Source organism: Hirsutella rhossiliensis (genome assembly GCF_020360975.1).
Source record: "Hirsutella rhossiliensis strain HR02 chromosome Unknown scaffold00015, whole genome shotgun sequence".
Lineage (NCBI taxonomy): Eukaryota > Fungi > Ascomycota > Sordariomycetes > Hypocreales > Ophiocordycipitaceae > Hirsutella > Hirsutella rhossiliensis.
Window position 1 is genome coordinate 1,838,990 of NW_025408681.1, and position 22,980 is coordinate 1,861,969.

Here is a 22,980-nt window from a genome sequence, read left to right on the forward strand (position 1 = left end):
TTCTCCAGCTCCCCACAACCAACACACGCCATGTTGCCAAATGTCTGAGGCGCAATTGGCAAGTCTCGACAGCCCGATTCATCAATGGTCCTGCTCAAGTGACCCCTGTTACTCGTTTGGTCTCACGGGGCCACCTTTCTGAACTCACACCACGGTCACGGACTCCTACACGTGATTGCGCGAACCGCCTTTCTCGTCTCGGACAGACGCTTCATTTACACATGCTCGACTGAGGCATCTGGCCTTCCTAACGCGGAAGGAGGCGGCCACCGCAAAGCCTCGTGCTGTTGTCCTCAGAGCCTCCTCGGGCCCTAGCTAATGGACTCGGCGATGACGAGGGTGCGAGACAGTAGTAGAGGACACGCCAGACCAAATGCTGTGCCCTCTATGGCCGCCTCGATCTGGATGATGGTTTATTAGTTTGTCTAGTAGTATCGCATGGACGGCTCCCATGATATCTCCCCGGAATTTCACCTAAAACACCAGAGTCTGATTCCCGCCATGGACAATCAACTGTCACCGAGCATCTTGGCAGGATGTCGCTTTCTTCACCACTGCGCCTCCTGTCGGCCTTCACCTGTTTCCACCAGCTATTGGCCGGGAAACGATGGCTTGCGGGCGGAGAAGTGAGCCTCGGAGCCAGCGCCGCATGCTCCATCTCAGAAGTCTGCCTCCCTGCTAGCAGCTTCCCCGATGTCATGGCAGAGGGTGCGAAGCCGTCCACGGGTTCACGCCACATACTTGGGCGACCTGTCGAGGCGACGGCCGCGAAGCCGTCGGGCGGCGTATAAATGGCCGGCCATGTGCCCCCAGGTCGGACTTACGCTTGGGAAGCAATAGCACTGGCCTCGACCCCCTTGTTGATACCACTCTTTTTCAAACGCACCTGTGATTATCTCGCCAACATGCGGTGGCTGTTTATCAAAGCGCTACCGGTTATGACCATGCTGCTTCTGCAGTCGGCGTCGGCTGTGCCGGTGGACGGCCGAGATGGCCCATTAAAGGTGGTCAAGACGATCTCCAGCGCCAACGGCCAAGTCATCGATTGGATCGTGCCCGAATCGCAGGGTAAAATTGCCAATCGTCCGCCGCCGCCTCCCAAGGGCAATCGCAGCGCCCAGCCGGTGGATATCGAGACGCTGATTCCCCGGGACCCTGCTATGAACGGCCCGAAGGGCACGGTGCCGATCCTCCGGAGCGGTGGCCCCACTCCGCCGATTAAGCGGCTGCCAGAGCCGGGGGACGACGGGGCGGGCGCCAACCAAACGTCGGCCAAGGCGTCGTACGCGGGCCAGCACTGGTACGCGAGCTCGAGCCAGGCGGTTGCCAACCGCGGTGGCGGGGCGACGTTTAGCCTGTTCCAGCCGTACGTGCAGACCGGCAGCGACTTCTCGCTGCTGCAGACGGCCGTCATCCGCGGCAACGGTACCGGCCCTGTGATGCAGACGGTCGAGGCCGGCTGGATCAACTACCCGAACCAGGTGCAGCCGCCGCACCTCTTTACTTACTTCACCACCAACGGGTACAGCGGCGACGGCGACGGCCTCGGCGGTTGGAACCGCGAGCACGCCGGCTGGGTGCAAATCGACGGTCTCATCTACCCGGGTGTGCCTTTTGCGCCCGTCGCCATCGACGGCGGGGCACAGTACGAGGTCGAGATTGGCTTCTTTCTCTTCGAGGGCAACTGGTGGCTGTGGGTACTGGACCGCTGGATCGGCTACTACCCAGGCTCGCTCTTCGCGCGCAACGTCGCGGCGCCCGACACGCTCGCCGCCGGGTCGGACCGCATCAACTTTTACGGTGAAATCTTTAACAGCGGGCCGCAGATGACGACGACGGACATGGGCAGCGGCGAGTTTCCCGAGCGCGGCTTCGGCCACGCCGCCTACCTGCACAACATCATCTACCTGGACGCCGACAACGGCCGCGTCAGCTACGACTTTGACGGCAGCGCCCAGATCATCGTCAGCGACAGCGACCGCTACCGTATCCAGCCCTCATTCAAGTCTGGCGGCAGCTGGGGCAGCTACTTTTATGTTGGCGGGCCCGGTGCCGGCGGCGTAGTTGGGGGGTGAGGATGAAGCAATTGGCACGGCTCGCGACCAAGGTTGCACGGCCGAGGGGCGACTACGCACCATGGTTTTCCTTCTGGGAGACTGCTTGTGTGGTCGGCTCGGAGTGTGTTGTCTGAGAGTGTTTTCCTCATCTTCCTTCTTTTCGTTCTTGTATATACGACCTATCTTGCTGGACTACCGAACGAAATATGATCAGTGGACAGCACAGCACATGACAAGTCATGAATTTTCAACGTCTGTTAGGGTGCGTTTTAATATGACATGTAGTCCACATCAAGCACGCGAGTTCTGAATGCGTCGACTGTCAAAGACGCCATGCGCGGATCTAGATGGGCTTTGGTGGAAACACGACCTTGCATATATTGGATGCAACTGCGACCGCATTATGAGCAGCGGGCTCGAATCGAAATAGGGCCAGCGTCTCGTATTAGGGGACTGCTGGTCATGTACAGCGGGAGGTGAGGTAGGCTGGGCACTGACGAGTGGATCGGCGGCAAGACTCGACATCTGGGCAGCAGACAGTTGAGCATGTGCATATTTGTCTACTCTGTACGCCCATAACTAATAAAAGAGAAGGAGGGAAAGGGGCTGGTTGTTGGGCCGCGGACACCCGGCAGTGTGGCTCCCATCCTCGGTTGGTAGGGGGCTGGCTGCCTTTCACGTCCCAGCTGGACCAGCTCTAAGCATGGACTTGGTAAGAGTCGACCAGTATAGTTCTCCGTACATGCGAGTACCCTGGGGTACTGCAAATACACCCATACGTGTCGAGGCAGGGTTCCGCTACACAAGGCCCGGAAGCCATCATCTCATCTGCGCGTGGGCGGGCGCCGCGGGCTCAGGGGGGCCATAGGGCGCCAAGGAGCCGCTGCCAATGTACCTCTGCTACTGCAAGGCACTGTTACGCCTGGACAAGTGTCTTGGGCTCGGAGCATAAGTTATCGGCCGCCTGTCTGCATCGGGATCCGCAGTCGAGTCGGCCGTGAGACTTTAGACTCTGGCAGCCCGATCCGCAGGGCCAGGGGAGAGGGGAGGGTCCAATCGCGACTGACTGTGCCGGGCTCGCCCAGGCCCCCCAAGATGCATACAGTACTGTACTTGGGAGGAGGGGAGAGTCGCAGATAACAGGAAATGTTTCCGATACAAGGTGTGAGCCGCGGTGGGTTGTGTGTTCCTTGGGGGGGGGAGGAGAGGAGGGCCGGGTTGCGAAAAGGAGATGACACGTCCGAGGCGGCGGCAAGGGGCCCTGTTCTTAATTCCCACCGGCTGGGTAATAATCCAGCGCAGCAGCCTTGTGCCCGTTCCCGTGCACTGGGTGAGAGAATGCAGGTCCAAGGGCCGGAGCATGTGCCTGGGATTGCCCAATGCAGGTGTCTGAGGAAAAGGAAAGGATGTATTATTGTGGGTTTGGAAGTACAATCAGTACCGCACAGTACATACAGTACGTGCTTACTCTACTACTACTACATATTACCAACCTAAAGTTACCTAATACATAAGTTAGTCTTTGGGCTCACGTATACTGTAGTGAGTACAGTACTTACGCTGTGAGCACGACTTATAACGCGGCACCGCCCGCGGCTGCACGACGAGTGCGTCCGACGACGTATCAAAAGAGGGCCTCTGCCGGGTTTGCAGAGGAAGAGAGGCCAAGGAAAAGGAACCAGAGGCCAGGCCCACGATACGAGCCTGGATGCATCGGGGCGTCTGTAGAGTACAGGCAGGCTTGCATCTCGGGAAGCTCTGTCGGTAGCATTCTGTTCCAGACAATGATCAAACGAGCCTCCCGGGAAAGGGGCTTGTTACTCTCCCATGAGGCCCCCCTGATTGGACCATGTCGAGCCGACAAGGCTGATGATCCAAGGCTCTTCCCCCCCTCGATTTCATCTTATCTGGACTTGCCCCTTGGTGCTCGCAACTCGGTAGACTCGGGACGCGCTAGTCTAAGACTACGACATTCGACAGATGCTGGGGATGACGCATCGTGATGACACTTCTGTTGCGGAGGAGGAGGCAGTGACTCGGGGAGCAGTGGCCCGATGGGACGCATGTACCGCGCTGGTACCAAGCAATTTACCGTTGCAGCTCGCGTGGGTTCATTCGACGCCTTGGCCAAGTCGTCGTGGCGTCCGCTGGGCCACTCTTGGACGAAGAAGGAAAAAACGGCATGGGGCGGGCAAAAGACGAGACATTTGATGATACCTTGACCGGCAGCCAACGTGGCGCCCCTCGATTCTACAGTAGGGCGAAAGAAGGAAGGAGAGTAATGGGGCTCACGCGAGAATAAAACCCTTTGCTTTTCAGCACCGGGAATCCAGTACAGTACATGTCCATTATTGCCGTGGGATCCATGTACAGTACAGTATCGACATACTTGACCAAGGTAGGAGAACAAGGGGGCAATGGAAACTTTTGTCTGCGTTATTCTCCGAGGTGGAGACCCTTCCAACCGATAGACAGTGTCGCAGCCGTCCCGACTATTCTTGCCCGCCCCGATCAATCAATCTACCTAGATGTGGACTGCTCCGAAGAAGCGACAGGGGGGGGGATATGAGAGGCGCTGACAGGTGTACTGTATCTGGCGAGTTTCATACAGCCCATTCTCAGCATGGCGCCTACGGATAGCATGTACCGGACCTCTGCCCTCAGGTACACCTTGAGATGGCACGCCCGATATTGAGTTTAAGGGCGTCTTTGCCGGGCCACAGTGGATGTGACAACGGGCCCTATAACTCAACGGGAAAAGGGACTTTCCCTGCTCCCCATCGGCCCTCTGGCCTTGGCCTGCGCGACTTCCAAGCAACCTTGCTGTACGAGGCTATACTTTGTTGCATGGCCCGACAGCGTCTCTCGGCGTCTCCCTCATCTCCTGTGTACAGGTACCGGTCCGAGTACAGCCAGGGGTCCTGCGCGCCTTGTCAGCCAGCGTTCTTTAGAAGACGACATATAGTGTCAGAGCACATAGCGAGGGTAGGACGAGCCAAAAAGGCTGCAAGAGAATCGAGTGTAATTACAGTACCTAGATGGTGGGCAAGTCCCATAGATACCTGCAAGGTAGCTTTATAGTTACCTAGGTAGGTATTCGTACTTGAAAGCCGGATATTGGACAGTCAGGCACCGCGAAACTCTATTTAAACACGCCATTCACTCATTACTAAGATAGCGAAGCAAGCTCCTTAGTAAGACGGCTCGCGACAACTACCTACAGTACGTTGGTTAGCAAGTGATGATGCTTTCAAGCCAGGTATGTATGGAGTACGTAACTTACAGTACTGCCCGTGATCAGTGGTGGGCGTACGCATGCACGATGCAGAGCTACCAAAGGCCAGGTAGAGGTACTTGTCTTGACCACCTCCTAACAGGCACTGGTCGATGCAGAGCTCGCCTGCCGTCCTGCGCTCATGCGGAGCTCCGAGGCAGATACAGTAAAGTAGGTAGGTCTAGTATTTACTTGACAGGCTACTTCATCTTACAGGGGACAGAGACAAGGACGTACGCGGGGTACCTGGAAAACCTGCATGGCTTTGGGGGGGAAGCAAGGTCTCGAACGCGCTAGCCTACACATCGAGGGTAGTCCATCATGTACTGTACCTCCTTTCTTACGCGAACCACAACAGCTCTCCCCCCCCCGGTCGGCTCCCCATCAAGCAAAGTACCCAGTACCACACACACCCCTGAGGGCCTGCTAGGGGTGCCGGGAATATTGAGGAGAGAGAAAAAAAAAGATTGTCCACCACCTCGCACCTCGTCTCCTGACGGACCATGTACGAGCTTTTTGCCCACCTTATCTTGCCGTCGCGAGGTGACCTGACTTTCGTCCACCTTTTGGCTCACAATCCCTTTCGCCCCTGATGCGGCCGGGATCGTGCTGACGACAGCTCTCTCTCCCATCTCGAGGACCTTGGCCTCGCTTACGCTCGTTGCTTCCGTTTTCCTTTCCACGCTCCCTATGGTCCCCGCAGGCTCTGCTCCGTGCCAGGAGCTCCTCTGCCCCCGATCGTCTCTGCCATCCGACACGTGCCCTGACCCTCGCTTCCCCTACTGACCGCCCCTGCCGTCATGGCCGACTCGACGACACAGGCTTCCGAGTCTCACGCTCTCAAGAGTGCTCCCAAGGACAAGAGCTGCCCCTATTGTCGCCAGGCCTTCACCTCGTCCTCGCTCGGCCGACATCTCGATCTCTACATCAAGGATAAGAACCCCAAGCCGCCAGATGGCATACACGACGTCGACGCCATCCGGAAGCTTCGCGGCGGCATCACCAGGCGCCACCCGCGGGGCTCCCTGGGCCGCAAGGCCTCGACCCCCGCTAGCACCCCGAGGCCCTCTGCCAAGAGAGAGGCCTCGGCTGCCGAGAGCGAATCTCACAAGCCCGCTTCTATCCCAAAGGACGGCCAATATGCCGTCGATTCGACTCTCAGCAAGTTTCCTTTTGTCCCCAGGTGGGAGGCGACGGGCGTCATCAACGACATTCCCGGCAGGGTGCCATGGGACGCCGACACCCCACAAGATGCTGGCCGTCGCCCCTCCGCCATGCAGCGCACCGTGAGCAAGCAGGCCGCCCAAAAGGCCCAGCTCGACGTCAAGCAAAAGCTGGCTGATGCCATGGACACTGCCCGAGCTGCCGAGCTGGCCTTGCGCGAGCTCCTCAGCTCCTGGCGGGCTGCCAAGTACGCTAGCCCTCGCTTCTTGACCGATGCAACTCGACTGACTTGGCCACAGGCAGCACATTGACAACAACTCGATGCCCTTCGACTTCGACCCGCTTTCGCTCGATTTCCCCGCCCTCACCTTGCAGTGTCTACGCCCGCCCCCGACCCTCTTCTCCTCTACCCAGCACCCGACTTCCACATCCTGGTCTGTGCAGTCCCCCGGCCGGCGCGAGTATAGTGCTCTTCAGGCCTATTTCCAAGAAGAGTTTCAGTCTTGGAAAGTGGCCTGCGCCTCTGCAACGACGGCGGCCTTTGAGGAGCTGACGTATCCGCCGAGCGGCAACCCGCACAGAGACGCACGCGAGGCCGTCAAGAAGGCAGAAAAAGCGGCCGAGAACCTTGAGCGCCAAGTCGAGGAGCATCTGCAGTCGGCCTACGCTGTGTGGGAGTCGCTGCCCACCCAAAGGCAACAGGAGCTATGGATTCTCGAGCTGGCAAGGGGCGTCGGCAGGAAGCAAAACGAGACGGTAAAGCTCAAGGAGCAACGACACGGATTGGAACAGGAAAACGCCAATCTCAAGTCGCAAATCGACCAGTTGAACCGCCTGCAGCAGCCTCGCGAATTCAAGCTACTTTCTCCCACCACGATTCCCATCGATCGAGACCTCATTAGCTATGCCTATGAGCAAGGCGTCAAGGGCGGCAAGAGCGTCGGCTTTGACCTCGAGGACCGCCACGTCGACCTGAGCACACTCGTAACAAAGTCGATTGAGCGTTGGAAAGATGTCATCACGTCGACCCGTGCAACAGAGAGCGGCATGGGCGCCCAGAAGCCCCTCGATCAGGCAGCCTCGACGTCGGGGGTGGCGCATGGCCCTTTGCAACCTCAACCGCAAAACATGTCTCAGACGCCGCAGCTGCCGCAGACTCACCAACCCCCGCCGAAGCGACTGTCGACGACGAGCACCAACGATCCGCCGAGCGAGCAGACGGCATCGTCTGTCAGCAACACAGGTCCGCCGTCGATTGAGGAGACGAGCGACCAGGATGCCGATGCGGAGATGGAGGACGACGACAGCTTCGCCATCATGAACGCCTCGCCCGTGAAGCCTGCCCATCCGATGCAACAGCAGGCAACCCTCGACGTGCCCAGAACGCGCGGCCTCGTGCAGCAGCAAAACGCCGCCCAAGAGCTGCGCTTCATGATGCCCAACGGGGCAGGCAGATCGGCCATGTCCATGAGCCGGTCGATGGCCGGCATGAACATGGCCATGCAGGGCAACCCCCTGCAGGGCAGTGATTTGGGCATGATGCAGCCGGTTCGAGGCGACGCCATGTACATGGAGTGAGCAACGCCCTCGGGCCGCTGGGCAAGGGAACTTGCCGACACGAATCTAGGGTGTGGGAGCAAATTTAGACTGGAGAAGCGGCCGGAGGCGAGCCCTCTTTGAATCCATCAGCGAATTGTGTAATGACTACAGGACCTTAAACAGGGTGGGCCGATAGTGGCCCTGTTCATGACGCGCTAATACGAACCGCGCTTGGCTATGGTCAAAGTAGACGAGTCTTGAGCAATAGTTCTGGGTGGAATCGGTGATGAATGCTTCGTGTGTCTCTTTGTTCAGGTATTCGATTATGGCTTCTATGATTTCGATGGGTGGTCCCATCACTGCCTTCCGATGGCTCGCGGAGTTGAGTCTTTAGCACGTATCCTTCCTTCCACCTGTCCACGACTATTACCCCTAATGACATCTGCTACTGATTTTACAGGTTACATCTTGATCTGCCTTGAGCTTGCTCTTCTTCCTTCACCCGCAGTATCGTACAGTGGCCCTGCCCCAGCGCTCTCTATCGCATTTCCTTTTGCAGCTGCTTCAACCGATGTTCAACCATGCGGACGGTGGGCCTGGGCACGTGCAGGCGATGGGCCAGGACGAGGGCGCCGGTGAGGACGGCGAGACTGCCCGCCTGGTGGGCCGCGGCGAGCGGGACAGGGACCAAGTAGATGAGGGTCGAGATGCCCAGGGCGACTTGGAGGCTGACCAGGTGGACCAGGCCGGCGGCGCTCTTCTTGGCGCTCGGGGGGAGCACGGCGGCGACGCGGCCGGTGCGCGAGTAGGCGAAGAGGGCCAGGATGGAGCAAAAGGTGGTGACGGCCAGGATGCGATGGTCCATCTGGACGGTGCTGGGGTTCTCGAGCATGTTGCGCCACCATAGGTCCGAGCCATCCTCCTTGCGCGAGTAGAAGCCGTCCCACAGCTCCGACTTGGGCGGGGTCAGGCCCAGGCCCATCTTGGGGAACTCGTTGTAGATGAGCCCGGCGTCCAGACCCGCGACCAGGCCGCCGGACATGGCCGTGACGAAGACGAGAGCGGCGAGGCCCGCGGCGCAGAGGCGAAAGGCGGCGAGGGCGGGGCTCCGCGTGGCCTGGATGGCACTCAAGGCGGCTTTGGGATCGGCCAGCATGCGATGGGTGCGCAGGACGGCGAGGCCCGACAGCAGCATCCAGGAGTAGCAGACAAAGGCGGTGGCGAGATGGGCCGTCAGGCGATACTGCGAGACGCGGGGGTGGGAACCGGGGGCGAAGAGGTCGTCTTTCAAGCCCGACTTGACCATCCACCAGCCAATGAAGCCCTGGAAGCCGATGAGGGCCGAGATGCCGACCAGGTTGACGGCCATTTTGGGCGTGACCCGCCGGCGGGCGATGAAGTAGAGCGAGGGCAGGATAAAGGAGAGGCCGATGAAGCGGCCCCAGAGCCTGTGCGTCCACTCCATGAAGTAGATTTTTTTGAACTCATCGATTGTCATGTGCGGGTTGAGCAGTTTGAACTCGGGCGAGGCGCGGTACTTCTCAAACTCGGATTCCCAATCGGCCTGGGACATGGGGGGTAGGGACCCGGTCACCGGTCTCCATTCCGTGATGCTCAAGCTGCTCGCGCCATTGCCGCGCCCACAATTAGCTGGCCATCTCTCATCAAATCCATCGGAGCTTCTTGGGAAGCACCCTACCCGGATTCCGTCAACCTCGTCAAGCCGCCGAAAACGACGATGCCAAAGACGCTGGCCGCGCTTCCCAGGAGCCAGTACGCCACTCCCTTGGATGTGGTCTGAGGGAAAGCCTGCTTGACAGCCTCTGGCGCTCGAGGCGCTGTTGACTGCTTCGCCACGCTTCCCAGCGGCGGCGCTGCCGGGCTTGCGCTCGCGTATCCGCGCGGTCGAATGACACTGAGGATCTTGGGTGGCGGGCGTCGCGGAGCTTGCCGAAGGCATTGATTGCAGACAAAGAACTTGGAAGGCCCCTGGATGGCTAGCCGCCGGATTCCGGAAATGAAAAAGGCCATATCTGTCGAGGGTGAAAAGGAGCTATGGTCCCATGTCGCGAAATGGTGACGGCCGTTGCAAGCGCCCCGAAATAAGAGCGAGCTGATAGGTGGGGTGCCCTGGCAGGGGTCCCCGCCAGAGCACCTCTCACCGCCAAATATTTTCACGCGGCAGAAAACTCGATAAGCGGCGCCGTAAAAGCACATCTTGCGGCAAGACACGAACCGCACGCATCACCGTTGCCTCCCACCCACCATCAAAATGCCGGGCCGACAGGCGCATGGCAGGTCCCTCCTGGCCAATGCAAAAGTAAAGAGCTCCGGCAAGAAATCCAAGGCAAGGTCGCAGAAGAACGCCCTCGATGCGTTTGGCATCGCCCAGGAGAAATTCCCAACACGGCAAAAGAGGACCCCCAGGGTAAGGGAGCTGGACGCTGAGAGCGAACGGAAACATGCTCGGGAAGAAGACGAGGACGGAGACGAGGAGGGCGACGGGGAACCTAGCCGGAAGAAAACAAAGGTCCCGTCTCGGCCTGTGGCGGGCGACGACGCCGAGTACGGTAGTGACAGCGAGGGCAACGAGTGGCGGCTAGGGGGGCTGGCCGAGGACGACGAGGACTCTGAAATCGAGAGCGACGACGCATTTGGCGACAGCGACGATGACAAATTTCAGGGCTACTCATTCCGCGGTACACAGTCCAAAAAGACCGAGGTAGGGCTGTCTCTTGGGTGATGAGACGATTGCACGGCTGATTGGGCTTGGCAGGCCGGCGATCCCGACGACGATTCAAACGATGACGAGGGTGAAACTCTTGGCGCAGATGCTATTGACCTCGCCACGGCGCTTGATCAGTTCGAAGAAGACTCCGACGTCGAGGAGCCAGAGGGCGACGAAGAATCAGGGTCGGACGATTCAAGTGAGGAGGAATCAGACGGCTCGGACGATTCCGACGATGATCAGGAAGAGGAAGACGACGAGGCCGATCCTGCGCAGCTCAAAGCCTTGCAAGGACTGATATCGGATTACGGCGGCGAACAAGTGGACGACGCTGAAGACACGAGGAGCTCGAAGCAAAAGATTGGCCTTGGCGACCTTGGCCTTTCCAGTCTCAATGATCCGTTCATGAAGAAATCCGTCAGACTCATGAACAAGGAGCAAAAGGAGAAACGACCGGGCGCAGCCAAGAAGCTGAACGTGCCCTTGCCCAGGAGACAACAGGATCGGCTGGATCGGTCTGCGGCATACGAAAAAACAAACGAGACGCTGGACCGCTGGACGGAGACAGTCAAGCAGAATCGGAGAGCAGAGCATCTGGTCTTCCCTCTTCCCCAGAACTCTGCAACCGCCGGGCTAGACACGACGGAGATCCAACCCTTGACAGCCAAGAGCGCAGGCAATGAGCTCGAGTCAACCATCATGTCCATCATGGATCAGAGCGGCTTGTCGCTGCAAAAGAAGGCCAAGCCGAAGCCCCAGGAATTCGATGAGGAAGGCAATCTGCTGTCCCGGAAAGAGGCTCTGGACAGGAAGCGGATGGAGCGCGAGCTGAATGCCAGGGAAACAAAGCGCGCCAAGCGAATCAAGAAGATCAAGAGCAAGGCCTACCATCGCGTACATCGAAAGCAAAGAGAGCGCGACGAGGTGGCCGCCAAGGAAGCCATGCAAGAGGCGGGAGAGATCGACTCAGAGGAAGAGCGGGAAGCACAGGACCGCCGACGCGCCCTGGAGCGTGTCGGGCAGCGTCATAAGGAGAGCAAGTGGGCCAAGATTGGAGCAAGGACCAAGCGCGCCGTATGGGACGACGATTTCCGCGCGGGGCTAACGGAGATGGCTCGCAAGGACGAAGAGCTGCGCCGCAGGAAAGAGGGCAGGAAGGGAGGCGTGGACGAGTCCGACTCGGACGCGACCAGCAGCTCCGGAGAAGACGACTCCGACGACGATCTACGCCGTCGGTTAGACGCGCTTGAAGGGGGCGAGGACGAGGGGCCGCGGTCGAAGCTCATGAGCCTCAAGTTTATGCAAAAGGCAGAGGCGGCGAAGAGAAAGGCAAACGACGACTTAATCAAGCAGATTCGGCGGGACCTGGACGGAGAGGAGGAAGAGACCGGCTCCGGCGATGAGGAGGTGGGCCGCAGGCGCTTCGGCGTCGCCACAGCCGGCTCGTCGGAGCCTGCTCCGGATACATCCAGGAGGGCTTCCCGGAGAGGGCGTGCGCGGGACGACGACGACGGCGATGGTTCTGCAGACGACCACGCGACGGCGAATATCTCGTCGGCGCACGTGGACGCGGCAGCGCCAACTCCCGCAGATACGGCGGCCTCGACGGCAGGGGCCTGGTCCCGCGGCCAGCCCCGGCGCGCATCCAAGAAGAGCCCGGCCGGCGCGCGCGCCGAGGAACTCGACCTCGACGCCAACGTGCTCGTCGCCGCACGCCCTGCCGCCGCCAGCAAGCCGTCCAAGGCAAAGAGGCCGGACGCGAACGACGAAGACGACGACTCGGCATCCGACACGGAGCAGCTGCACCTGCCCCTCGCCATCCGCGACCAGGAGCTCGTGGCGCGGGCCTTTGCCGGCGAGGACGTGGTGGGCGACTTTGAGCGCGAAAAGGCCGACGTCGCCGAGGCCGACGACGACAAGGTCGTGGACCAGACGCTACCCGGCTGGGGCTCGTGGGTGGGCGAGGGCGTGGGCGCCAGGGAGAGGAGCAGGCATCAGGGCCGGTTCGTGACAAAGATCCAGGGCGTCAAGAAGAAGGACCGCAAGGACGCCAAACTCGACAAGGTCATCATCAACGAGAAGCGCATCAAGAAGGTGAGTCCTCCTCCCCCCCCTCTACCTCCTCTTTTTTCTTTACTCCCCCCCTCTCCATCTCCCCTTTCTCTTTCAACCCCCCCCCCTTTTTATCTCCTACACACAAGAGCCGAAAAGGTACACGCTGACGCCCGCCCCCAGAACGACCTCTACCTCGCCTCCCAGCTCCCCCACCCCTTCGAGTCGCGCCAGCAGTACGAGCGCTCGCTGCGGCTCCCCGTCGGGCCCGAGTGGATGACCAAGCAGACCTTCCAGGACACCACCAAGCCGCGCGTCCTGCTCAAGCAAGGCATCATCGCGCCCATCTCCAAGCCCACCGCCTAGGGGCTTCGGGCTTCGGGGCTTGGACCCTTCACCGGCGCTGGGATACACGCGCGCAAGCACGCACCGTGTGCGTGTTGTATGTATGCGCAATAAACATGGCATATTCTCTCCCTCCCTCGTCTCTTCCCGTAAGCGTCCCGCGACGGGGCTCGGCTTGCACCCATGGTTTGTAAGGGGGCATGTGGAGGCGTATTGGGTTTACGTATCGGGTTCAAGACATTTTTCCATATAGTCATCATCGAGGTTACCATTTGTGATCATTTTGTCGTTCGAGATGGCTGGCGGGCCAATTTTCGGCAACTGTTTGTGTCACCACCCGCCTCCTATTTACACGCACTACACCTTCTCTCGCTCGCCACACCAGCCTACCTCTTCGCTCTCAACTTCGGTGGCTTTTCGCCTCGTTGCGGATCCGCGTGCCTCACTGGATCCATGGGACGCTGACGTCTCGTGCACCGATCCGCGCATAATAGTAAACCGCTCATGTGCTGAACCACACGTTCGAACCCGCGGTAAGCCCTTGAAAGCCACGCCATCGCATCTCGACGCAAGGCGCATGGCGTGCAGGAGGGTCTTTCGAATCCGTTCAGCCCGCATATAGTCCGGGTACCTCATCGTGTGAACGGTATCGTCTTAGATGTTGACATTATCTGGCCCTTTCGCCGACGCCGAACACCCCAAACACCTTCACTAGTGATACAAAGTAGAAAAAGCTGACGCCGACCCAGACGTCGGTAATGATTGAAAACTCTTGCTTCCCCAACCAAACTCTCGATTGGACGCTAGTCAGGCCCGTTTCATACCGAGAAAAGAAAAGCAAGAGAACAAAGGACACCGTAAACCGCCAAAGGCGAAGAGGGAAAAACGCGCGCACCATCATCATTGTCTAGTTTTTGACCAGGCTGGTAACCGTGTCCATGACGCCGGTGGGTGTGGCGAAAAAGGCGACGGCAATAATGATGTAGAGGCCGAGGAGCATGGCACCTTCGAGGTAATTGGACTTGCCATCTTGGACAGTGTACGTTACGACCAGCACCGACACCGCGAAGGCGACTGTTTGGACTGTTTGATTCTAATGTTAGCGCAAGTCAATGCTGCCGAGCGAGTCGGAGCAAGTGTTTCTGCCGTTGGGCAAAGGAAAGGCTGGGAAGAGAAGGAAGGTGCGTACAAGTCTCGAAGTGAAGCGTCATGTCCTGTCCGATAATCCAGCCAACAATGACCAGGAAGGGGGTGACGCCAAGAGCGATCTGGATCGAGGAGCCGATAGCAACGCCCATGGCCAAGTCCATTTTGTCGCGTAGAGCAACGACGACGGCCGTCACGTGCTCGGCAGCATTGCCCACAATGGGAATGAGGATCAAACCGATAAAGGCTTTGCTGATGTGGGCGCTTTCGACGATGTCATCGATGCTTCCGACTAGGTAATCGGCGCAGATGGCGACGAGGACGGTCACGACGACAAGGACAACAGCGGCAGCCACGGCACCCATGCAAGGCTCATCTTCTTCTTCGTCGTCGTCATCGGCGGCTTGCCTCTCGGCATCGAAGAGGTTGCTGTGAGTTCGCAGCTGGAAGACCAGGTAGAGCACATAGAGCACTAGGAGAATGATGGCCGTGCCTCGCGAGAGGACAAGAATGCTGCTGTCCTTTTCGTTGGAGCCTCGCTGGTTGAGGACGCCGTAAAGCTGAGCAAGGGGTCAGCGCAAGGGTCGACGTGCAAAAGGGGAAGCACCGCAAAGCAGGCCAACGTACAGCGGCGGGGATGACGAGGGACGCCGAGGAGAGGGTCATGAGGGAGCAAGTAGTCTGGGCGACGGCGGCCGAGAAGTTCTGTTCGATGCCCAATCCGTTCTGACTGCGATGCACCAGACCGCCGAAGAAGAAGCACATTCCCATGACGAGCAGGAGGTTGGACAGGATGGAACCCAGCATCGAGGACTGGACCACCTCGATCTGGCCATCTTTAAGGGCAACAATGCTGACCTGAAAAGGGTCAGCAATCGAAGTGTAGGCGTGGACGAGGGGAACAGGCGCACAATCAACTCGACGGCGTTGCCAAAGGTGGCGTTGAGGAGTCCTCCCATGGTCTCGCCGAGCTTCATGGAAATCTCCTCCGTCGCAAAGGAGAGGACGGCGGCGAGAGGGATAATGGCGAAGAAGTTGATGGTGAAGACGGCCGTCGAGTTCCATTTGCAGGCGCCGGCCACAATGCCGATTGGGACGGTGACGAGAAGGAAGTTGACATAGTCTGTGGCGAGCTTGGGGTTAGCAAGGATGCGCAACGGGGGGGAGAGGCGTGAGAGGGCGAGGGCGAGGGCGCATACTGCTGAGGAGGGTCACCTTTGTGACATGCCAGGTATAGGCGAGGCTCCTGACGGCAACACGGTCGCTGTTGTTGCCGGGCGTGTGCCTGGAGTCAAAGAAGAAGGCGAAGGCGCCGGAGCGGTGGCGCGAGAGGGTGTCGCCTTGGGCCGACGACGAGGTTCCGCCGTTGACCAAAGGCGTGCGCTCGTCGGCGCCGCGGTTCTGCTTGTTATTCATGAGGCGGCGTATGCGATGGAGGAGAATTGAAGTTTGTCGACGGTCTAGCGTTGCTTTTGCGTTATTGATTCGTCGCAAGAGACGTCGCAGGGACGGCACGGTAACAACACAATGCAAGCTTCCTTTGAGTGCCGATATGTCTCGAGTTGGAATCGGAGTAGTTGGGTTCGCGGAGCAAGGAGACGGGGAGGAAGGATGAACAAGCCAGGAGGGTGCGTTGGAGAGGACAGGAGATATGTGCAGTGGACGCAATGGGTCCTTGCTGCTTGGTAACGGGTGGATAAAGCAGACAGAGACGGTGGGGTGTGGGCGAGCAAGCTAATGGAAGGGTGGCGCGTTTTGGGGGAGCGACCTGGGGAAGCGACCCGGGGGAGCGACCAAGCGGAATGGCAGCCAGCACGGGGGGAGGGGGGGGGTTGAGAGTGAGAGGGACGGGTGAGCGAGTGGTCCGGCACTCACAGCGAGGATGACGGGTCATGGACTCATGGGTGATTGACGGTGACGATGGAGAGTGGAAGCCGATCTTGGAGCGGCAACGGCGTGGTCTCGGGTCGACGCTACCGGGCAGCCGCTACGTACCACGAGGTGGTATGGAGCAGTACCCACCCATGTACCCTCCCGCTGCAAGTACGTACTGTACAAGAAGACCTTAACCTGATGCGGCCACCTTAAGCGATGGCCGGCCGCTGTCCTTTCCTTGTTTACTTACGCCAGACGTTCAAGGCTTGAGGCTTGAGGCTTGAGGTTTGACAGGCCAAAAAACGGGAGAGGCGTGGCGGACACTTCCGACGAACACGATGATGACAACGTCGACGCAAGGAAAAGGAACTTTCAAGGGAACCAGAATTGTGGAGGACAAGCCGCGTGCCGTCCCCCCGGCCGTCGGTTGGCTGCTCTGGCTTGGAGGCCTCTCTTCCTCCCCGGCAACCCTCTCTCTGATCTCCGATCCCACTCTGTTGTCTCATGCAGCCAGCAGCAAGCTGACGATGCCCAAATATGCCTCGCGTTTTACACATGCAAGCTGAATACACGGCGTGTTGCAGCGGCTGACGACCAGCTCACCTGCCCGCCCTTCTTGTCTCCGAGTCGTGACTTCTGCCACAGACCACTACCCACTGTACAGCGCCTGCTGAGCCCGCCTCTTCCGTGTCAGTGACCGGTCAGTGGCCGGTCAGTGGCCGGTCAGTGGCCGGTCCGTGGTGCCATGTACATATTGTACAGTACACGCCGTCGCTTCGCCTGCGCCTAAATTTACCGCGCCGTCGCGTTTCCGGGCATGCATCGAGTCTTGCTCGGCTGGGCCTAGCCTGGCAAGTGCGTCGCGGGGTACTAGACTCCGGGTACGTACTAGACTCCTGTCTCTTATAATAGCTGTGCCAAGCCTTGATTCGCTCTGTCTGGCAGGTGCTTCTCATTTTCTTGCTTTTCTGCTACGAGTTCTGCTACCGGTACGGAGTACTCCAGCCACTCAATTTACCCCTGCCCTGCCCAGATGGGCTCCAGGGGCTACGTCACACACCCTGCGACTCCCAGCGATGCGCGCTCGGGGCACCTGCAGCTTGGACTTGGCGCTGTAAGTTGTGCTGCAAATTGTGCTGCAAGTTGTGCATGCCCTGTCTGTCTTTCCAGGTTCTCTTGTCCTCCTGCACAGTGACAGCTAATAAAGCACGGTTTCCTTGTTCGAGGGAGAGGACCAAGACGTCATGGTGTCGACGCTGGTGTGCTGCCAACATGGATCCCTGGCCATACAACCACGAGCAGCACAGAGTGCTTGCTCATCGCCCCATGGTTCTCGCGCATCAGAAGCCATGCGACAATTAGTACATGCCATGCGCACATTCGTCCCATCTGCAGAGACCCACTCTCTAACACAAATCCATCGATAAAGTGCTGAGCCACCACACCATCCTTCCACCTTTGTTTCCCCACCTTATTTCAACGCCCTTTCGCCGCATCATCCTCTGGAATCCTCACCCAGGGCGCAGCAAACTCGGCCTCGTTGCTTGGCACCGCTAGTCGGCAATGCCACCTGTTGACGGGCCCTGGTGCAACTGCCCGTCGCCTTTGGGCACTGACCGTCACCAGACATCAAGAGACACGGCACGAGCAAAAGACTATAGGTTCCATTGCAAGCGTTTCCCCGTCTCATATGCAGTCGACGACGCCCTTCCTCTGGCCATCATTCTTCATCACGACAAGACATCTCCTTATACACAGCCACCTCAGATCCCGCCGAGAGCTATCAAAACAAGAGTCAGCAACCGCCCATCAAACGTCTCGTACCCGCCATCCACTCACCTGCAGCATACGCCATGAACCACGTTAGCGACGCGCCTCCGTCCAGCCACTGCGGGTCGAAGCTGCGCCCAGAGAAAAACTCCCACGCCTTCCTGGGCTCCACCGTCGCGTAGCTGGCGTAGATGATGCCCTTCCACGCGTTGCGAATCTCGTCTATCCGCCCCTGGCTGAAAAACGCCTCCCATTCTTCCGCGACAAAGTTGGGCACCCGCACAAATGGCGTCGGCGGCAGGATTGGAATCATGTGGATGCCCTGGATCGCCTCGATGCTCGGGTCGAAAAATGTCGTGTGGTCCACCTTGTTCTCAAACAGAATCCCCGCCACCTTGTTGCCGATGAACTGCTTCGGCTGCACCTCGTTGTTCTTCTCGTACAGGTAATAGACTTGTAGGCTGCGCGCAATCATCGCCAGCTGCAGGTTGCCCCTGTCCCCAGCTGTCATCATCACACCTCCCTTCTCCATCTTGGACCACTCACCTCGCTTCCAAGTTGGCGTTGCCAATCACCTTTCCCCACATCTTGAGGGCATACGCGTGCATCATGTCCTCCGAGCTCGATTCTTGATTCTGCACACGCACCACGTCAGTATCGGCCACTTTGGGCCCAGAACTTTCCTTGGCGAGCTTACCTTGCCGTCCGCCGCGGCATAGAGGCCGTGAGCCCAGCTGTGGCCATGATACCAGTCGAAGCTCCGCCACATTGGGAAGAACGCGTCCTTGGAGTTGGGATTGGCAACGTCTCTCACCAGCGTATTGACATAGTCCGCATTCGCCCGGGCCCAGTCCGGATCCAGGTGGCCAATCGTCGCGGCCGCCAGGATGTGGTAGCCGTAGTGGAAGTGGTGGTCGTTGTAGTACGTGTTTCCAAAGTCAACGCCCGCGTCTCCCGTGACATAGCTCGCCGACGAGACGGCGCCGCCCCACGCCGCTGCGTCGCCGTCAGCCTGGGTACTTTCCCGGAGGAGAGTTTCACTCACTCTCATATACCAGAGGAAACCTTTGCTTGTTGGCGGCAAAGATGTCAAAGGCCGCTTTGAGCAGCCCGAGCCCCGTTTGCGCGAGCGCCTTGTCCCCGACCATGTTGTTGACCACGTACAGAATAGTCGCAAACTTGGCGAGCGCCTGCTCTTGTCAGTCCCCATCCATTCCGTGCTCTGGGCCTCCAACTCACCTTGCCGCTGAAGTACATGGAGTCCAGATTTGACTGAGCAATCATGTTCTGGGAAATCTCCTTGGCGGCCGCGGCCCGGATCGTATTCTTCGCCATCTCAGACAAGCCATCCATGCTTCCCCTTTCCGGGTGCCATGGCGAGAAACCCATGGAGACGGGCAAGTTCGGTTCGACCATGGTCCACTCGGTGCCCCGGACCAGCCTGGCGAGCCCCTTCGTCGTCGTCTGCAGCTGGACCTGCTGCATCCGCTGCTTGGTCTCGTCGTCGAACGAGTGGACGTGATGGGGCAGCGCGTACATGTACAGATGCCCGGCCTGGTGCCCGTCCTTTTGGAACTTGAAGCAATAGATGCCCCGGGACCCGGACGTCGAGCCCGAGAGACCAACCGTCACTGGGTATATGCCAGCACCGTCATCCAGCAACCCCTCGGATCCGTTGGTCCGGGGGTCCTTGGCGATCTGGATGATGCCGAAGAAGGGCTTCTTCGACTCGGCCCGCCCGTCGTTGACGACCTTGAGATCGAGCTCATCCCCCTTGGTCCTCCAGGCGTACATGCGCCACGTCGTTCCGTCTTCGAGGTTGAATGTGTACTTGGCCACGTGCGGCTTGGGATCCCGGGTAACCCGCGTTACGGTTTTGAAGTATACTCCCGATTGAAGGACGGGAACGGCGCCGTCGAACTGGGCCGTGATGTACGGCATCCCCTGCACAAGCGGGAACGAGACTGCCGGTGGCGATGTGCTGTCCTTGCTGAGATGGACTCGTGCCGAGAACGCCGTGATGCTGTCGAGCGAGAGCGCCGTCTTGTTCCCCAGCTCCTTGGCAGATATCACCATGGACTGAATCCCAATAGGATTCAGGTAGTAAGACGAAGACTCGTTAAACCTCACATTGCCGAACACTCGTTGATGCGCCTCGACATGGCCGCAGGACATGCCCCAGCTCGCACTGGAGCCCTTCCCCCCGGCCCACTGTAGGGAGTAAGGGAACGTGTACGTCGGGGCCAGTTGGTCTCCCAGGAAGAAGTTGGCGTAGAATTTGTTGGTCTGAAGAGGGGCCTTGGACTGGATCCCCTTGCGAGGCACCGGGTGATCATGACGAATCGATATGCACGACGGCGGGGCCTTGGTATCGATGGGCTGGGCGAAGATGTCCGGGGATGCCATTGTTGCTGTAGGTGACAACCAAGTTTCGACGGCTTCTGTGGATCCGATGGGCTGAGACAGAGAAGCTGAGGTAGATGAAGAGCTGTTAAACCACAGCGGTCCTGTCGCTCCGGCTGGGCCGTGGAGTTTCGGGGATACAGCTGACGGGGTTGGTAGAGTTGGCGATATCTGGCCTGTGGTGTTGCTGGTCCTGACTTTGACTTGCACCAAACTGTCGAGCGAAGAGCCACCGGGGCGCAAAGGCTTCTGAGTCAACGAGATAGGCGCCTGTGTGTCTGCAGTGGTGGTGCTGTTTGTGTCGAGGTGCCAGTATTCCGTGGTCAGCAGAAGCCGTTCAGCGGCCAGACGGTGATCTGGGCGGATTGCTTGAGGCAGCGGCGTGGACGAGCGAGGGCCGTTGGAGGAGCTGATTCGGATGACGGATCCCTGCGCTTCAGTTAGCCAGCATAGAAAGGATAGGAGACGATGCCAGTCCATGAGGGGTGTTGACGATGACTCTGGCACAAGAGTCTCATGGACATTGGAAGCCATCTAGATAGTGCCGAGAGCCGCAAGCTGCCCCCAGATAATGGGAGAAACATCCAAGATAATAGATGGCAAGGCAACGATCCATGTTGCGTTCCAGAAGCACGGAAGCCATGCACTGTTTGCCGAGGTGCATCACTCCCACGCGTCGCTGGATCAAAGGCGAAGCATTGTTGATGTCTCGCAAGGGCATCACGCACAAGGGACGTACCTGAATGATTCAGATTCCGGAGCGGCGCCGACCAACCAAGAAGATGACAATGGGGATGATAAAATGGTTGTAATGATAGGTTGATTAAGGGATATATTAGGGGCCTAGGGTGGGCATAAGCTGATGCGTCGTCTTGAAGGTCGAGAGGTCGGAAGAGAGAGATACTTATCCTCGAGCTTTCAGGATCACCGGAGTCTGGTGGCACGAGCAATGGCGATCTCACCAGACGAGGCAGGCTTGACGAGTCTTGGCGCCTTCCCTGGAGCCCGTGGCCGGCCTTCCCTGAGTGGAAGGGTAAGTCCGACTTGTCCTCCGTTTCCTTCCCTGCGCCAAGGTGAGTCTCGTCTTGGGCAGGCAACGGCGGATTAAGGTGAGCCCGGTGGACCTGGATGTCGCATCTCAAGGCCCCCGTGCTCCATCACAGGCGCCGTAAGCCCAGTGAACAAAGCTTGGAGGATTCGTCCACGAGATATTCGTCCAAGATCCGTGATTGGTCTCGGGCGGCGCTCAGCCACGGCCCCCATGGCGTCGCATCTCATCTGACATGGCGGCCCCGATGCGCACGTAGTGAGACGCCGTCAGCATATGGGCAGTGCCTGATGACGATGAATCTAAGACGTCGGCTCCGGCCTCGGTAGCACAGCACTTGGTCAGTCACCCGGGGGTCCTGTGTCCTTGCCGAGATGCTCCTTGTTGGGCGTCTTGTTCTTGGCATGGTTAAATAACCAACACGGCTACCACATACCCACCAAGCGCCTTGTTCCCGTAGCAAACCCTCAAACATCATAGCCCCAGAGCGTCATACTTGCCCGTCATGGCCCCGCCGCGGATCATGCCTCGTAGATTGCCAGCCACATTGTTCTTCGCCTTCGTCTCGGCCGCCTGCTTCCCAGCACTCCGCACCGTTGTCATGGCCTCGAGGCGTTTCCTCTTGCGCTCGGCGCCCGCCTCGCTTTTCTCCGCCTCTTTGCGGCATCTGCGAACGTCGCGGTCTCGAAGCACCCACGGCTTGTCGAGCACGTCTCGGCGGAATTTGTCTCTCTTTTCCCACAGAGCCACCTCCTGCGCAGTGCCTCTCAAGCAGACCGTCTTCTCAATATTGATTTGTTTTTCGCCTCTGAAGGTCGATAGACCGCCTTTGATGTCGACCACGGCACCAACGTCAAGGTCTTGGTAGGGCGGCGACACCTGGAGTCCCTTCTTGTCCGCCATGCCTCCGGGCTTGTCCGTCTCTGCCGGCACGAGAAGCAGAGCCTCGATGCAAGCCCCGCTGCTGTCATCCACGGTGTACACGCGTCGACTGGTAGAGTTCTTGCCGGGACCAGCAAAGTCCTCGACGGCAACAACGACGCCGACTATGCGCACCCATTTGATCGGTAGATTCTGGTAGAAGAAGAAGTTTTCTCCTAGCCTGTCGTGTTAGCGACCTGGGGGTGACTCCAGACCCCTGACCAACAACTTGCCTTGAAAGCCGGCGTGTTGCTCGAGAAGGTGAATCTCGGACGCGCGCAGCAGACACCAGGTATTGACCGTCGGCGACAGGTGGAAGCAGTACCGGGGGTAGATGGCGGGCCGAGAGGCTTCGTGCATGGCATGGCTGATTCGCTGGACATGCTACGGATCGCGCCGTGATGCACGCAATGGTGCGAGGCCACCGTGGTGCTGGCGAGGCGTGATCATTTGGCTCCGTGGTGACTTGACAAGAAATGCGGAGTACGCGACTACATCATTATAGGGTTGCTGCAGCAATCAAGCGCCCCGCGACGCGACCCCGCGTGACCTGGCCGACCCCACGTCAAGGTCTTGTCCGGCCACGAACTTCTTCAAGGCTGTTCTTGAGCGACTGTCAAGACAAAAAAGCCATGGGACTCGTCCAAACTGACAGGCC

General features: G+C 59.0%; 7 protein-coding genes across 7 annotated transcripts; 3 read left to right on the forward strand and 4 right to left on the reverse strand.

The window, feature by feature from the left end:
• Window positions 1–905: 905 nt before the first annotated feature.
• Window positions 906–2,075, forward strand: HRG_10446 (neprosin domain-containing protein; the record flags this gene model as incomplete). The annotated part of the gene is made up of 1 exon (XM_044868917.1): window positions 906–2,075. One exon carries the CDS (start codon window positions 906–908, stop codon window positions 2,073–2,075), a length of 1,170 nt encoding a protein of 389 aa, XP_044716272.1.
• A 4,056-nt stretch (window positions 2,076–6,131) lies between these two features.
• On the forward strand, window positions 6,132–8,073 carry HRG_10447 (uncharacterized protein; the record flags this gene model as incomplete). Its single annotated transcript, XM_044868918.1, has 4 exons — window positions 6,132–6,554; window positions 6,612–6,742; window positions 6,795–7,587; window positions 7,642–8,073. 4 exons carry the CDS (start codon window positions 6,132–6,134, stop codon window positions 8,071–8,073), a joined length of 1,779 nt encoding a protein of 592 aa, XP_044716273.1.
• A 499-nt stretch (window positions 8,074–8,572) lies between these two features.
• On the reverse strand, window positions 8,573–10,065 carry HRG_10448 (cytochrome oxidase assembly protein; the record flags this gene model as incomplete). The annotated part of the gene is made up of 2 exons (XM_044868919.1): window positions 8,573–9,653; window positions 9,734–10,065. The coding sequence occupies 2 exons, from the start codon at window positions 10,063–10,065 to the stop codon at window positions 8,573–8,575; spliced, it is 1,413 nt and encodes a 470-aa protein (XP_044716274.1).
• A 241-nt stretch (window positions 10,066–10,306) lies between these two features.
• On the forward strand, window positions 10,307–13,180 carry HRG_10449 (utp14 protein; the record flags this gene model as incomplete). Its single annotated transcript, XM_044868920.1, has 3 exons — window positions 10,307–10,756; window positions 10,811–12,856; window positions 12,998–13,180. The coding sequence occupies 3 exons, from the start codon at window positions 10,307–10,309 to the stop codon at window positions 13,178–13,180; spliced, it is 2,679 nt and encodes an 892-aa protein (XP_044716275.1).
• Window positions 13,181–14,066: 886 nt separating this feature from the next.
• On the reverse strand, window positions 14,067–15,721 carry HRG_10450 (sodium/calcium exchanger protein; the record flags this gene model as incomplete). The annotated part of the gene is made up of 5 exons (XM_044868921.1): window positions 14,067–14,242; window positions 14,349–14,865; window positions 14,933–15,163; window positions 15,217–15,428; window positions 15,505–15,721. The coding sequence occupies 5 exons, from the start codon at window positions 15,719–15,721 to the stop codon at window positions 14,067–14,069; spliced, it is 1,353 nt and encodes a 450-aa protein (XP_044716276.1).
• Window positions 15,722–17,943: 2,222 nt separating this feature from the next.
• On the reverse strand, window positions 17,944–20,356 carry HRG_10451 (glycosyl hydrolase family protein; the record flags this gene model as incomplete). The annotated part of the gene is made up of 6 exons (XM_044868922.1): window positions 17,944–17,960; window positions 18,020–18,444; window positions 18,497–18,585; window positions 18,648–18,946; window positions 18,996–19,140; window positions 19,190–20,356. 6 exons carry the CDS (start codon window positions 20,354–20,356, stop codon window positions 17,944–17,946), a joined length of 2,142 nt encoding a protein of 713 aa, XP_044716277.1.
• Window positions 20,357–21,875: 1,519 nt separating this feature from the next.
• On the reverse strand, window positions 21,876–22,682 carry HRG_10452 (telomere regulation protein stn1 domain-containing protein; the record flags this gene model as incomplete). The annotated part of the gene is made up of 2 exons (XM_044868923.1): window positions 21,876–22,498; window positions 22,556–22,682. The coding sequence occupies 2 exons, from the start codon at window positions 22,680–22,682 to the stop codon at window positions 21,876–21,878; spliced, it is 750 nt and encodes a 249-aa protein (XP_044716278.1).
• Between the last annotated feature and the right edge of the window lie 298 nt (window positions 22,683–22,980).